At 44.5% G+C, this 15,915-nt stretch overlaps 1 protein-coding gene across 6 annotated transcripts in view; it reads right to left on the reverse strand.

Annotated features, from left to right (window-relative positions):
* LOC144476297 (uncharacterized) overlaps positions 1-13,949 on the reverse strand; it is a 63,715-nt gene extending 49,766 nt beyond the window's left edge. For 5 of the 6 annotated variants that reach the window (XR_013494993.1, XM_078193030.1, XM_078193028.1 and 2 more), the window contains exon 1: positions 43-421. Coding sequence is in view for 1 of the 6 variants with exons in the window: in XM_078193029.1 (XP_078049155.1) it covers positions 1,702-1,728; positions 13,423-13,512 (117 nt within the window). In the remaining 5 variants the exon portion in view is untranslated. Of the gene's footprint in view, positions 1-42; positions 422-1,701; positions 1,729-13,422 lie in introns of those variants that run through there. The other variant, XM_078193029.1, reaches the window with a different exon arrangement.
* Positions 13,950-15,915: the final 1,966 nt, after the last annotated feature.

Genomic DNA, 15,915 nt, shown 5'->3' on the forward strand with positions numbered 1-15,915 from the left:
GGGAGACACTGATTGCGGGAGGCGACGATGCGAGCACGGTACCTTGTTCAAAATGCACAAGGCCTGGCAGTTGTCGCACGAGAGTGTCTAACTAATACGCGAGAACGACGGGGTAACGCCCGCGCACAGATATCGTAGCTGGCGCCGCACCGGGACGAGCCTAGGAGCTCCATGACCGCGTGTTGCGGGAACGGGAACGGGAACGGGAACGAACGGCCCCCGGGCCCCGTGGCCCGGTGCCCGGCGCCAAAGAGGCCACGAGCACGAGGGGGCCCTCTGCGGCGGCTCCTCCTTTGCGCGCGTTTCCCTCGAAGAAAGAGTATCGCCGCGGAAACAAAAAGTTTCTCTCTCTTTCTTTCTCGGAAGCCGAAACTCGGAGCCGAGTAGCGCGACACCGTTATCACCGACTATGCACGCCGGCCGGCCGCTGTGCATGCACTGAACACCGAAGCACTAGATTCGAGACTCGAGACTCGGCCGACGATCGAGCTCGGCCGCGGTCGGCTCCCTCCGCCGGCGCACGGTCCTGTTCGTTACCTGGCCACGCTTCCCTTCCCGGTCAGACTACCCGAACTCCGAACTCCGAATCCGATCCGATCCGAACTGAACCGAACCGAACCGAACCGAACCGAACCACCTACAACTACGAGGAGAGTGGTTCTCACTACGCGTCGAGCTCTCGCCGCGAGTAGCTGCCTGTCTAACCGCCGCCATCGCTTCGCGTTTCCTCGGTATCCTCTTTCTCTTTCTCCCTCTCCTGGAAAGAGGCAGAGAGGGAACACGTACGCGAGGAGAGGAGATCAATAACGGATCCCTCCCTCTTTTGGTCGCGCGTACGCGCGTAACCACCGCCGCGGCGCGGCGCGTAGTCACCAACCACGCATTTACACACGCGCGTGCCAGGCTCGCTCCTCCAGGACCTTGCTACTCGCCCGCTCCGAGATCGGAGAGGGTGACTGCTCGAGAGACGCGAAGGATACGGCCGGAAACGATTTCGCGGTCGTAAGATGCGTGGAAAAGATGGCCTCATTTATTGATCCCTTACGGATTTCATTGGAAAGCCGCTTCCGGAGGTGTACCGGGGATTGGCGAGGCGACAGGGAGGGGTAGTTGCTTCGAATCTTATTGCAGTTTTAACCCGGGAAGGTGGGCTTGTGCACCGGCCCGTGCCATTTTATTTCCAGTCGGTACCTTGCACGGGGATATTCATTTTTCCTGAAGGAAATTACATTTTCCTTTGGGATGTATAAAATCTTCATCGCCAGTCTGACTCGTCGTTATGGTACAAACGTTTAACGTAGGGTTACATTTGAGCTACTGTTGACGCATCGAGATCTCCCAAGATGAAACCTATCGAGCTTCGTTTCTAAAATATTTCATTATTCAAATTGAAATTGTAAGGGCGCCTTCGTAAAACACGGTCGAATATAAAAATACAAATAGACGATCTATCCGAAAGACTCGATCGTACGGTACCTCGGAACGACCTCGGAAATGCTACCTTAATCACGTGACACATTGTTTCACTCTCGACTCGCGACTCTCGCGACTCCTGATAATAATCTCGTTAAGTCTCCTTATTAAGTGGTCCGTCCGAGAGGTCTAAGCAATCAGACCAACCGCGTGCTCTAAACTTATGAAATCGATCGACTATTTGACGGATCGCGAGTATGGTTAAAAGAATGGGGTTACTCACTGTACCTGTAGTGATATTTCCAGCCATGTTGTCTGCAACAGAAACGAAACGAATTCAATTAGAATCGATTACTTGCCATCCAAAGAAAACGGCTCGAACTCGTACACGATCGAATTAAATAATTATTCTAGTCTGAGAGACGCGGTAGCCTAATTTCGCATCGGATACGGTGTAATTTTATAGAACGGGTTCTCGGTATTATGTAAGCGTAAACGTCGCTCTTCAGCGATTCCGGTTAAGGAAAAGGAACTCCGAAACGAAGGAACGAGTCGGAACATTATACGGCAGCTTAGCCGTGCAAAGCAAATCACGTTCTTGCCGGTGAGTCTCGTTCGAGAGCGTCTCGTCGTCCTCTTTTGCTTCCGAAGAATCAATGCGTAAGTGAACGCATTATTCGCTAACCTTATTTAGATAACTACCATACTGACAGAAATAGCACAGCGTTCGCCAGTACGCGGGTTGCCGACCACTCTTTATCAAGCCATAAAGTTATCGAAATCGAACGCGAGTCAAAGTCTATCGTTGCCCCCCCCCCCCCCCCTCCCCCTTGTTCAGCAGCCGCCTTCGAATCAATCGGAGCAATTCGTTTCGAAGCAGTTAGCGACGCGATTAGCGAGCGATTTCTCACGGTGCAAACCACGCTCGGAGCAAGTACCTGGGGCCTCTATCGACGAAACGGAATTCATTGGTATCCGTTCATCGATTGAGAGAACTCCGCCGACGATAAGTAGCCAATTTGCAAAAAAGGCAGAATCGGGAATCGTTTTTTTCGATAGCTCGATTTAATAATCGAGATGGCCAATTTCTTCTCTCGTCGCATACCAAGACGATCGCGTTTCATTCAGAAATCTTATTTATGAACTGCTTCGTCACCGCGTAGATCGCTAAACAGAAATTCTGTTCGCAGCTGCGACCCGGAACTCCACGCCGGCGCGCGGTGCCGTTTATCAATTTTTAGACAAAAGACGGTATCAAAAGTTTCGGGGGACAATGAGCGCGAAAAAGCGGGGAGAAAGAAGCGATGTTTTTCGCCGTAGAAGATACGAGCGAAGTTGGTCAAAGTTGAACGTTAAACGATAATTTCCAGCTTCCGATGGAACCGAAGCGCAGAATTCGATTCGTTGCGGTCGGAAACAAATATTATGATATACGTTTCGATGTCAAATACCTAATAGCGAATACATGAATCCGACAACGGCGGTGTGCTCGATCAGACTTGTTTCATGAAAGCACACGTGCGCTGGGATTTATGTTATATTTGCACCGCGCAATACGCTGCGCTCGGAAATTTTTATCGACGCGTACAGCTGTCTCGAAATTTATCGCGAGCATTAAAAACTCGCGGGTGAAAAATCCACGGACGTTCTCGTTGCCCCGGGTACCCGAGCAAACGAATGAATAAAAATGTGCGACGCTGTTTCGCGCATGATCGTTTAATTTTCAATAATCGTGGTGATGAGAGACCAAGATATAGTACCAAGTTGAAAATTGCTTCCGTCGATTCCTGTAAATTGTAAATCGATCTTAAAATCCGTCCGCGATACGCGCTTGTCTGCGGTTCGTAGCGTGATTCTGACTGGGGCAATCGCGAACGCGAACACGAACGCGAACAGGGTAAACGATACTACGTTTCCAACGAACACACGCTGTCGATCCTCCGTCTCCTTCCTCTTTGTACGAGGACAATCCCAAACGGGGAAAATCGGGCTATATTATCAGAGGATTGCTCTTGGAGCTGTAAAATGACTTGACCTGCATTCTATTTTCAACCTAGTCCATAGGAATGTACTTGTTGTGCATCTAAAATCTTTCGCTGTTCGTTATGTTACGTTGCATTACTTTACGTTAACAAACTTTGTTATACATATTTGCTATGTAGCAGAGAACATTCCATTTCAATTGTTTCTTAATTTCGTAGAATGCGAAAGCAACTCGTTGAAAGGAGGAGGAATAGATTTTCCGATTGGGGTGGAATCGGAATTGGTAGCGATCCGGCGGACGGCTCGCGCTGCTACACTGGAATCGCGGTAGAGTCGCGAGAACCGCCAGCGACGCTGTTAATAGTTTCGGGGAGAAGTTGATGAACGAAAAACCGTGTACTCGCCGGTACAAACCCGAGGAGAAATACCGTGAATGGATACAGTAGGGTGGCGATGTAGGGCCGTCCGCCATGTCCGGTCCGGGGACGAGAATGAACAGAGTACGGCGCGGCACGGCGCGACGCGACGCGACGGTGTGCCTAGAAATTGCGCGCGCACGGACACTCGGCGCGAGACGCGAGGCGAGGCGAGGCGAGGCGAGGCAAAGCGAGGCGTCGCGACGGCTCCAGAAGCTGGGATGCCCGGGATTCATCGACTCTTACGAGCTCATTATACAGGGTTATGTACCCGACACGTACACCTGACCGATTTCATACTGTTCCATGGTCTCGCGCCCCGGTCCGCCCCGCCCCGCCCCGGTTTCTCACATCGCGTACGGTGTATTTATGTTTATCGCGTAACGATTAAAGGGACACCAGCGATCAGCTGCGCATGACGGAGAATATATTAGGGCGAGTCTTTTCGAAAGGTGGACAAACACTGAGAGACTAAGGCGACTGGAGGACCAAGAACCCCGAAACCTACTTCGGGGCAGTTCGGTTGGCCAAACCGAAACCAAAAAGTTTCATTTTTTTTTTAATCGATTGTCTCTTTAATCGATCCATTTTTAGCGTTTTATACGGATTACAATTCTACAGAATATTTGCTAAAAACATGAGAAAGAAAGTAGAATGCAATGTATCATCGAAGTCTTTGTTTTCAAGAGAAACGAGTTGAGAATGTCGTCGAGTTTGGGTTGCGCATGCATGTCAGGAAGTAGAATTAGCAGGCCATGGTCAGACGCGTCGGTCGCTTCGGATGGCAAATTTCATTATCTCACATACCTCAGTTTTTCATTGGATATCATCATACGTCTGCTTGTAAGCGCACATTACGTTATATCGTTTTATACGGACTACACTGTAGACATAATCGAACGATCGTTGAAAGGTAAGTTTTTACAAAAGAATTTCATGCAACGATTCATTTTCATTTCGACAGTGTAGCAGATTCCTCCGGGAGAGATCGTTTAACGAAAAGGTTGAAACAGAAAATAGGCCTTGACATAACCAAGTTTTAAATATACTTGTGATTTTTTAACCGATACGCAAGATATCCGATTGCACGAGTCACTTTGAATTTCGTCGAATATTTTCAGCGAAAGCGCAGTTATTTCGTGAGCCACGATTTTTCAAAATGGTTGGTTTTTACATATTTTTTAGCTCGCTCTAAGCTAAAAAGGTCGAAGAAATCAATATCGAAACTTCAAAGTGCTGCCGTTCTTTTAATTATCGAGAGTTTGAATTTCCATGTATGTATGCGCTGCATTTCCTGGATCGCTGAATCACGCGCTCCGGGAAGTCAATTTCTTTTTCAACAAATTTTCGGGCGAACGCATCTCGTGTAATTTTTAATGGTTTAGCTTTCGATCAGCTTTTCATAGATTTTGTTTGAAAAACGGAACAGACGCGTTAATTTGAGAAACGTACGAATCTGTGATTCGCTTTGACACCGGTGGCATCACGGCTCGCCAAAAAAAAAAAACGCATTATCTCCGCGTGTTAAACTGGCCGGAATTTACCTGCGATTTTTATCGAAAATCTCCAGGCTTATTTTAACCAATGTCACACTTAACTCACGGCTAACCTTTTTCCACTTGACATTTTATGGAAGTTGTCTTTGATGGCCGTGCACTTGATTCCGTTTTTAATTAATTGAACAGTTATCCTTTTGCGCCGCGTTACTTTAAACGACCTCGGCGAGTTTCCCCGAATAAAAGTGACTATTGAGACACCCTGTATGTAAAATAGTTGTAAAAACATCCTTTCTATCCTTAGAAATGTTTGGAATACCGAATAGCGAGTTTCGAGTTCCAAATCCCGGGGCAACGCAGGTGTGTACAATGAAGTTCCATTTAACCGATAGATCCGCCATATCGAGGGTGAATATTTTTCATTGCGAGCTCGCATTCGCAGTCCTCCGCGGCCCGGCCCGGCCCGGCCCGGCCCGGTTTTCCTTCGCCGCGATGTTTCCCTCGGAAAATGTCCTGTCGAATCTACAAGGGCTTACCGTAGCTCGGGAAAGAACGAGGGAAAAACGAGGAGAAAAAAAACGGGGGAAAAATCGGAAAAGACAGGACGCGACGTCAGGTATCAGGGAGGCCGCGGCGCGGTCGGATGAAAATCGATCTCATAACAGGATGAGCGGAAGCGGGAGCAGGGGCGACGTAGAAGAGTGCTCTCCCCGAAGATCAGAAAGCCATGTTAACGGGCTAAATGCCAATTAGAGAAAGGTTCGTCGTCTGAACCAGGGGAATCGATGTTTTCGAATCCCCTGCCATTTATTTGCCGTTTTCAGTCGCTCCCTTGACATTATTGAAATCGCCATCCATCGCATCGGCCCGTCGTTGACCATTGTTTCGCTGCTTTCTCATCGCGGGACGGTCATTTCCGGAGAGAAACCCGTGTTTAGGCTGTTTCCGGTTCGCGATGCTGATACGCTCACTTTTGAAATTCGTAGACAGGACGGCGGAATGGAGCATAAAACTACTGGAAGGCATCCCGGATAGAGAAGAATGAACACAATGAAGCCGGAGAAAGATCAAAGGCATTTTTCTCTTCACCCTTCGCTGGCGCATTAATCTTTTCCTGGAAACTGCGACAGTCGTGAGATGAAATATTGTCGTTTAGACCATGGACACGTATTTCGGGTTATTGCGAGCTTTTCCAGGTAAAATACACTTCGCGAAAGCATCGTCGCGTCTATCCAAACTCCTTGCCGCATACCATTTCATCTTCGCAGTTACGATGATTAGAAGTTTTTCGATCGTAATTATCTGCTTAAATATTCCTTATAAGAAACTACGCTAGCATCCGATTAGTTTCATAAACGGTTCTGCGATTTGTACGGCTATTTTTCGAGAAATCAGCTCGAAGGAACCTAGGGATCCTTCAGGGATCTATCGAGAACAATTGGTAGGAACCGCCCATACCTAACTATTCTAGCGATGCGGAATTCTATTTGGGCAGCAATCCGAAAACCGTAAAACGATAATAGAAAATAGAAAATAGAAAATAGAAAATAGAAAATCGATAATAGAACATTCGAGAGTATGCTGAACATTGTTTACAACGCGACATCGTTCGAAAGGCCAGAAATAATATCGAGATCGAGAAACTTTGCGTGGGACCTAAATAGCAAACAGCTTATAAAACGTTTATAGAAAACCTTCGATCAACGTTTTTAACAACGGACGAATTCTAATCGTAAATATCGCGGTCTGTTTGACATATCGGTAATGGAGCTGCGGCTATTTTATAATCGGAGGGTATTAATGAAGTATTCCTGCTACGCGTCCGCGTGACATTTCGCTACAAATATTCAAATTGAGGTGTTAGAGGCTCTTTGGAACATCTGAACACGGAGAGTCCACGCGATCAGTTAGTTGAAACTCGAATAATTTACCGAAACCGCCGGTGCTAGTCAGCTTGTCGCACCGCAATCCTAATAATACGCTAGTCCGTAACACAGCTGCGGAACAGATTGCCGATTCCAAATTTTTCGACCGACTCTACCACTGGTCGATCGATCCCCTCGATTACATTTACATTTTCTTCTCATCCAATTACACGCATATTCGTATTTTAACAATGGCCGAATGTGATCAGTTCCTCGCAATTGACGTAAATTGAGAAGAATATAAAATGATTGTGCTGCTTGGACCTTCGCGTAATTGTGAACGCGTTATTGCGAACGCGTCAAAATTCACGGTCTAGGAATAATAGTTTCGAATCCAAAGGATTATTTACACGCGCGCCGCTTGTGACAACAGCTACCTACATCGGGCGATCGTCGAGAGAGAAAATTAAAGAGCTGTGTTGTTGGGTAGGTGAAACGAGTTAAGATAGTTGTCGACGATCCACGATGACGGACGCATTTAGAAGGCTATGCTAAACTTAGATTGTTTTCTGAACAAACGGACGGAGGTAAGAGGGTTCGCGCGTGAAAGAGTGTGTCGCGCTGGAAACGATTCGGAAGTGTACGTTTACGGAGATGCTCGATTAACCGACAGGATTAAAATCACTCGTACGGTCCGAACATTTCGGAATCGGCTACTTTCGTTCTTTCTTCGAACAAGTATTACATACATCGCGACGTAACTCGCGTTTTATTTCACTTCTGCTTTCTAGAATTTAGAAATACCTATATGCGAACCTTTGAACTTTCGCAATCGATGCGCGAAGTTTTCATGGATTATTTTTATTTTCCCTACCTGCTGCTTAACCTATAGAAAGAGGCGGAACTAAAGTGTAAGTGCAGTGAATCCCGGTTAAGCGAAAGTCGATTAATTATCCTCCTTTTGTCGGGAAATTCTTTGAGAAGAAAGCAGCATGTTGTCCATTAGTCTACGCTACGTATTATACTTTACAATGCGCCGATGCGAGTACGTACCATAGAAATACGAGATAGAGAACGAGTTTTTCGAAATGAAAGCTGTTGTTCGCTTCGTATAAACCATCAACGATTTAGGGGTGTAAGACTAGGAAAAACCAAGAAATTGAAAAATAAGGATCACCGAAAGGTATGCGTACGCGTTGATTAAATATCCCCGACAAAATCACAGCGTCTACCTGTTGATACGGCAATTTCCGGCAATTAGAAACGACTTGTCGATGAAGCGATTCGATACTGCGGCAAACTGCAGCGCACGCGAGGCAAACGCAAACGCAAACGCAGCGGAGCACGGACGTTCCCGTTCGTTAGTCCGGCCGAGAATGACGTCAGATGACAGGTAATAATGTTAAGTAATATTTACTAATAGGCAGGACCGGCCTCGGAGTCTCCGAGGACCCCACGGATCGTGTCTAGGGGTGCCGCCGCTGCCGAGGGCGCAGTCACCATCAACTAAATTGTCCGCGAAACGATCTCACGCACTCCGACAGGAATTTTGGCGTCCGCACAAACGTGTTCCGAACCATCCCTCAAGCTGTCACGTTCCGGCGAATTTAGACCGGAGTATCGCAACTTGTGCCGCCGCAATCAGAGTTCGTCCGACGCGACGAGACGCGACGCGACGCGACGAGGCGCAAAGAGACGCAAAGAGACGCAAAGAGACGCGATGCGACCAGACGCGTCATCCAGTGTGAAATCTGCTCTTGAAATCGTCGCCGTACACACAACTTTATTGACACGCCCGCGGAGAACATTTGTACAATGCGTCCAGTGTGCCACGATGCGTATCCAAACAATCATTGTAATACAAATATACGGAGCTACCCGGCCGAATGTCTGCCGTTCACATTTCACTCGTTATCGTGGACAGTTGAGAAGAATTTCGTGAAATTGTTATACCAATTCCAGCCTGTCAAAATTGTCGAAAGATATCATTTATTTTTATTTGATGTATTCTACACAAAGGTCCAAAGTCTATGAATAACGAACCAATCAAAGAATTTTTCACGGGGACGTAGATCGTCGGGATAATGGCACCTTCGTGATTATCGCACTTTCGTTTTTATGTTTTTCGCTACTTTTCCGCGACACCATCGATTCCAACTCGCAACATGTCGTTATCGCATGGAACCCCCGTGGCTTCTTTACGGGTTGCGTGCCGCAGAGTCTGAAAACGCATTAGTAGGAAACGGCGACGCCGCGTAAACTCGTTCGAGACGCGTACATGGAACCAAGTAGATGAATAAATGGTGATCCTCCAGCTTCCTTTAACAAATTTCGAATGCCACTTAAAAACCGTGCGACAGAGTACAAAGACATGGAACTTGAATATTATTTCCTATTCTAGCCAATGAAATGAAACGCACAGCCGGTTACACGCGCTGCAGAAAACGATGGTATGTAATTGAAATTGCTGCGGAACAATTGTACCAGCGTCTTTTTAATTACGTCTGGCCGTGCATACGATCGCGTGTCTAATTCGCTGGAGAACGAGCAAATGGCAGCGCGTGGCCAAGAAAGCCCGAAGAAAGTAAGAAAGGATCTTCATGGAAACGCGGGGACGTTGCTAAGAATTAATTGTAAATTAAAACCTCGTCGACAGCTTGTTTGAAAGATTCGCTGGTTGGGCTCGGCTCGATTCGGTTTTCATATTCATCTATGTAAATACATTCATAATTTGCCGGGATCTACAATTTCAAGTTGTCGTTTCGGTTCGGATGAAATCAGATTTAACGAGGCAGTTCCGTATCCTTGTAGCTCACCAATTTCCTTTAAATCCTGCCCCGTGTGTTATCGAACAGTTCCCTCTAGCCCCAAACATCTCTGCCTTCGGGAAGATGCTTCTAAAATGGGATCGCGTCAATGGCTAAAACGAATTTCTCCTCGTGCCTCGTACCGTACGTCGCCGAGATCCGAATCGAGATTCGAAAAAATTAATGCCACCAAAGCGACTATAATACTAGGCTTAAGCGATCTAATCAAGTTTAGTTGGGTCAGACTCATCTCGAAGTTTCATTGTTATTAGACTATCTAGTTTCCGGCAATTACTTTTCAGATCCGCTGTTCAAATTTTTATTCGAGCGAGTCTCGGAAAAGATGGAGTAATGTAAGCAAAAGACAAGGGTAAAGAGAGATTATATGGAATATACGTGAACGAGAGGCAAGAAGTCTAGCATATTAAGACCACTAATTGATCGTCGTTGTGCTGTACCGAACGCTTATGAGAATTCATAAATAATCGAGGAGGAAAGCCATTGGTGCATCGGCTTTCTCGCGTCAAATACGTTTTAACGAAGGCACCGAGACGCTTCGGTAAGATGGTTAGCTCTTTCCTTCATCCCTTTTTCCTCTTTTTACGACTTGACACCGTAGACGCTGTCTGGAAAGCACTCTAAGTCGATTGATTAACTTCGTTTTTAATTACCCTACCAAACGTCCGGACCAACCGCGAGGAGAAGGAACAATGGAAACCAGTACGAGAAGTTGGCGAAACAACTGCCGACGAGTTCTTTGATCCTGGAAATATTTCTCCTTTAACGACCACGTAGCCCGCCACGTTTCCTTTGTATCTTCGGCAAAGAATCTAACAATGTTCTAGGGAAGCTTTCCTTTAATTTAATAACACCTTATTTTCAGGTATCCGATTCTCGATGACGTCAGTTTGAACGAGAAGAAAAATTGATCGCGTAAGATCGATTCCAGATTCAAAAGTGTTTCATTACCGAATATTCCGTTCAAGTCAAATTGACGAAAAATATTGTGAAACTTTTAGCCGATCATTCGTTCGGTTGAAAATTTTTAGCAAACCGTGGATCGAGAACGGAAGAATAACACGGTATCGTTTGCATGCATGCACACCTTTTTTGTAAGCTGAGCTTTGAAACATCCAAAAAAGAAATGGAACAAGCGCGCGCCACCAAATTTCTTTGTCAGCCCTTCCACGATCGGAAAACAGTTTGACAATACTGTGAAAAACGCTTTTCAATTTCTTCTTTTCCGTTCGATTTTAGAAGGTTCTAAATTGAAATATCGCTTTCAATTTATATTCGAATATATTTTTCAGTTGTCTAATAGTTGTTGCGGAAAAGATACAATTACTTTTCTACTTTGTTACAACTCGATCCACTTATTAAGCATCGTTGATTGAACGAATTATGAGGCTATGCGAACAGAGTTATCGTTGAAATAAGAGAAAATGCGAAAACAGAGATTAAGAGGCAGGAAAAATCGTGGATTTAATTTAGCGACATTACGGTGGCCCTCCCGCTACGACAACTTGAACGAAATGGCACCGTAATGGTTTTCCCCGGAGTGGCGTGTTTCAACGGACAACCTCTGCGTATAGAGTGTCCGATTTCCAACGGGAAATTCTCACGTGAATTTTGTCACGCGACGGTTCATCTGGGGAACTTCGAAAGAATATAATTTTCCCTTATTTCGAATTTGATTTTAACTAAAAATGTAATCGAACAAAAATCATTTGGAAGGTCGATTCTATCGAGTGGACCGTATTGTCGAAGACGATATATAGAATGAATAATAAATTCTGCACGAAACGAAATAACGATTAGCAAATAAATATGTATTGGAAAATACTTTGTTCCTTCAACGACCGATCTTTCGTAAGCGCGGGAAGTAATGGTTCTAAATGGATCTGAGCCCTAGGGTTACATAAAGGAAAAAGAGGTCGCTGTGGATGCCTTTAGGCGCGTTTTCATGAGGCGAGACGCGAGTGACGTGACCGCTACTATGGTACGCGTGATTACAGAGAGAATACAAATAGACGGGCGGCTAGACGAGCGCCTGTGTCATTCGCCGTTCGACAACCACAGGTATCCGTGTCTCAGAGTTGCAAGCTTTTAGAGCATACGCTCTTGAAACGTTCAAATTTCGTTCCTAGCTCTAGCACAAAGTTCCAAAGATGTGTTCACGAAGCACACGTGTGCGCATGCGCCCTCGGCATCGCGATTTCTAAAACTTGCATGTGTATTGATGGAATATGTCCATCCACAACCTATTTCATGCATACGCGGTGAAAATTAGTTCTTGAAAAACACCGGAGCGTCGCATGCAGCTAACTGATTTATAGTGGCGCGTCCATCTTCGCTATCTGCGAATGCTTCTGAAACTAGGGGAATTTCAATTACTTTTAGTTAGAGACTCCATAGAGGCAGACCATATACTTAAGCGTAGCTTGTTTATGTTTATATCGCGTTAGAAGTTGGATTATTGGCATACTACGAATCGCAAGTATTTGAGGTCTCGGGTAGCTTGGTTCGGAACTCAGATGCATTGTCGCTGGGCCAATGAATTCCCATGCAAATGCACGGTTCCCGAGAGTATTAATAATAAAGTGATGGAAGCTTTCAACCACCGTCGACGATAGAGATTATATATCGACGACGTAAATTTGAATATACTTCCATCGCATCGTGCCGTAATGCCCTATGATCATTGTCTGCTATAAATGAATTTAGACTTGCAAACGTGAAGGTTCCGTTGCTGCGATATGACACATTCTCCTAGATCATATTTTTACATTCACACATTTCAAATATATGTATGTATAAACGAGCACAATCTGTCATTTTCTTGTAGAATTGTACAAAATTCGATATTAATGATTTCGGTAAAACCAATTCCTTTCGCGTAAAACGCAACTGATACGATCAGAATTCAAAAACCATTGTACCCACTACCTATCTAAAAGAAATTTATCGCATCGCTAAGTCCCCGAGATATAGCGATTCTGTTACCATCTCGTAAAGGTAGATATATGTATATTTTTATGCGTCATTTTATAGCAAGATGACCGATACTCAACGAAGTGTGAAAATCTGTTCGGCATGCCTGCACTTGACACTATTCTATGTATATCGGTCGTCCGTGTATCCGTTAGTCTGTCAGCGGATCAAGGAACATTTTTATATAACGTAACACGACACAACATCGAATCATGGTGGGAATATATAGAAGATACGCAGATGTGCGAATACGGGGTCGAATCTAGAAAATCGAGGTGACTGCGGAAGACGTTCATCGAACCCGGAGGTGCACAGAGGCACTTGTTTTCGGCCGGTAGCGACCTAGCGACGGCTGACAACGGTGACGGCTGACAACGGTGACGGTGACGGTGACGGTGACGGCGACCGCGACGCGTCGTGCGTACTCGTGCGTATTCGTTCTGCGACTCACCGGGTAGGGAGAGGACTCGTCGTGTAGCACCACCCAACGACGAGCGTCGCGACGGCCCCCGAAAGACAAGCACGTGGAGTACGGTATCATGACGACTGCAGCGACAAGAAGGGGGCGTATGGTATGATCCGCTTGAATATTGTCGCCAAGGACAGGACGACAGGAGTCTCGGCGGATCGTCTATGCTGTGACCGTGGCTGCCGACGGAGCTCGCGGTTCGTCGTGCACGTTGACGTTCAACGGTGTTCGGACACGCGTTCCGCCACCCAGATCAACGAACGAACGCGTCGGAAAAGCCACGGTGCAAAACAACAGGCGACCGGCTAGCCGAGGACCACGAGACTCGAGCGAACTCAAGGAATCGCGGGCGCTGATTGGTCGACCCAGGTACCACCACTGTTCGAGAATTGCTCTGCGCAACCGCGGGCAGAGGATCAATGAGACTCGAACGACTCGAAGTCAGGTCGCCGTCGTCGTCGACAGTTGCCGAGTCGAAAGTCGAAGAACGTGTGCGAGATTCGCCGAAGCCAGTAGCCTGAGAATATCTGGGAATGCCTGAGAATGAGATTCGGGTCGTGATATTTTCTAAACGCTCTGCCAAAATACTATAATATAATAGAAAAAATCTACAATTATATTCAACGAAAAATAATGTGTTTTTATACGTACAGTGTTATCGTTTACATCATGGCAAGTTATTTGTTGGTAAATTGTAATTTGTAACTGTCGTATAATCATAACAATAAAACTGATAAAATTATTTTTATTCTATGTATAATATACATTCACATTTATATTTTTCACAACCTTCGACAGTCCCTTATAAATTGATGCAGTTTTCTAATTGCTTTTTATGCTGGAAACATTTCTTCAAACCATAGTTTTTAATTCCCCAACGTTAAAACTATTCCTTTAGTTAGAAATATATTCGCTAGTCATCTATAATATTGAATTCGACTTGATCTCATGAGCCATGGTAAAAAATCTATCTTTTTTGTTTCCAAAACTAGCTTTAATATTTCATATATATGTACTTAGAGAGAGAGAGAGAGAGAGAGAGAGAGAGAGAGAAATAAGGAAGAACATTACTCTTATATCGTAGATTTCTACGGCTTTAGATAGCGTCCCATATTGTTATTATCACGGACAAAGATTTCAATAGTTCCTCTCAGACAGGTTCTTTCATAAATTTGGAACAATGTTCTTCCCTCATTTACTAATTGAAATGCACATAGCGTATTTCGCGTTAAAAGTATGGAACGGACGAGTTTATATGAGGTTGATAAAGGCGGATACCCTTCGAGATCCTGTTTCGTGTTGCTAACCTGGCGAACAAACGTAAATATGTCTTGTCATAGGGTATCGGGTATCAAAATTCTATTGTATGTATATAATTCGAATACATATGTATGTTTGTATGAATCCTTTCGCTTATTTTATATTGAATTCATCAACTGGACACGTTTCACATGCAGACTTTGTCGAAGTTTTCGAAACGACGATCCTTTGAGTAACATCATGGGACAATAACGTTTCGACTTTGTTAGTTAGGTGTTCGGTTAATCGGTTGAGAAACGTTTAAGGAAATTGGTTGGCGCAGCACTAGATAACCAATAAGTAATTTGTTGCAATACTTGAATACGTTACTTTGTGCGTCACTCATATACGTGTATACAGAAGTAAATATGAAGATTAACTTTAATGTGACGTATTAAGTGTACCAAAAGATACATACATACTTTTTGCTTAAATAAATTAATTCGCGATTTGAAGAGTGCACGTCCTGTTTCACGTTTCATTAGTCCAATTATGAAATTAGCTTTTATCAATAGCAAATAGAAATTTATGCGCAGAATCCATGAAACTTGCTGCATATTTCAAACGCAACATTCGCATAACTAATGCAATTAATTAATTTAATATGCATAAGCAATTGTAAAGTCTGTAATTCGTTAAATTTATATTTCTGAAATTAGCCATTATGCTCTAATGTTTATTTAATATGACAATACTCTAAACAATATAATGAATTTGAGTAAAGTTGAGTTATCGGTTATCGATATGTATTCTCTTCCAGATAATGAAACAACTACAGAAAGAAAAAATGATCGTATTACCAAGAAGCTGTTTAGTTACAACAAATAAAATTAAACTAGTATGCATGCCCTCGGTAGGGGACTATAAGTTTATAATTCCAATCTCTGTTTATGGTGCCCAGATTTATATACCAAACTGACGAACTATCCCTTTAAATCGCTGTAATCAACCATGCAATTCGATGAAGTTTGATGCAATTATTGTTACATTGGGTACATTTCCTACAGATGGCAATTTAGGTTGATACAAATTTATTCAGTTGAAGACCCTCTAATCAAAGTCGTGCAATAATGTTCACGATTCTGATTGGCGCTGCCATGTTTAATGAAAATACCAATCTGAAACAACGACAACGTTGCATGCATGTTGGTTTTCTGATTTAAAAACTTGTACATA

The sequence above is a fragment of the Augochlora pura genome, chromosome 10, assembly GCF_028453695.1.
Source record: "Augochlora pura isolate Apur16 chromosome 10, APUR_v2.2.1, whole genome shotgun sequence".
Classification (NCBI taxonomy): Eukaryota; Metazoa; Arthropoda; class Insecta; order Hymenoptera; family Halictidae; genus Augochlora; species Augochlora pura.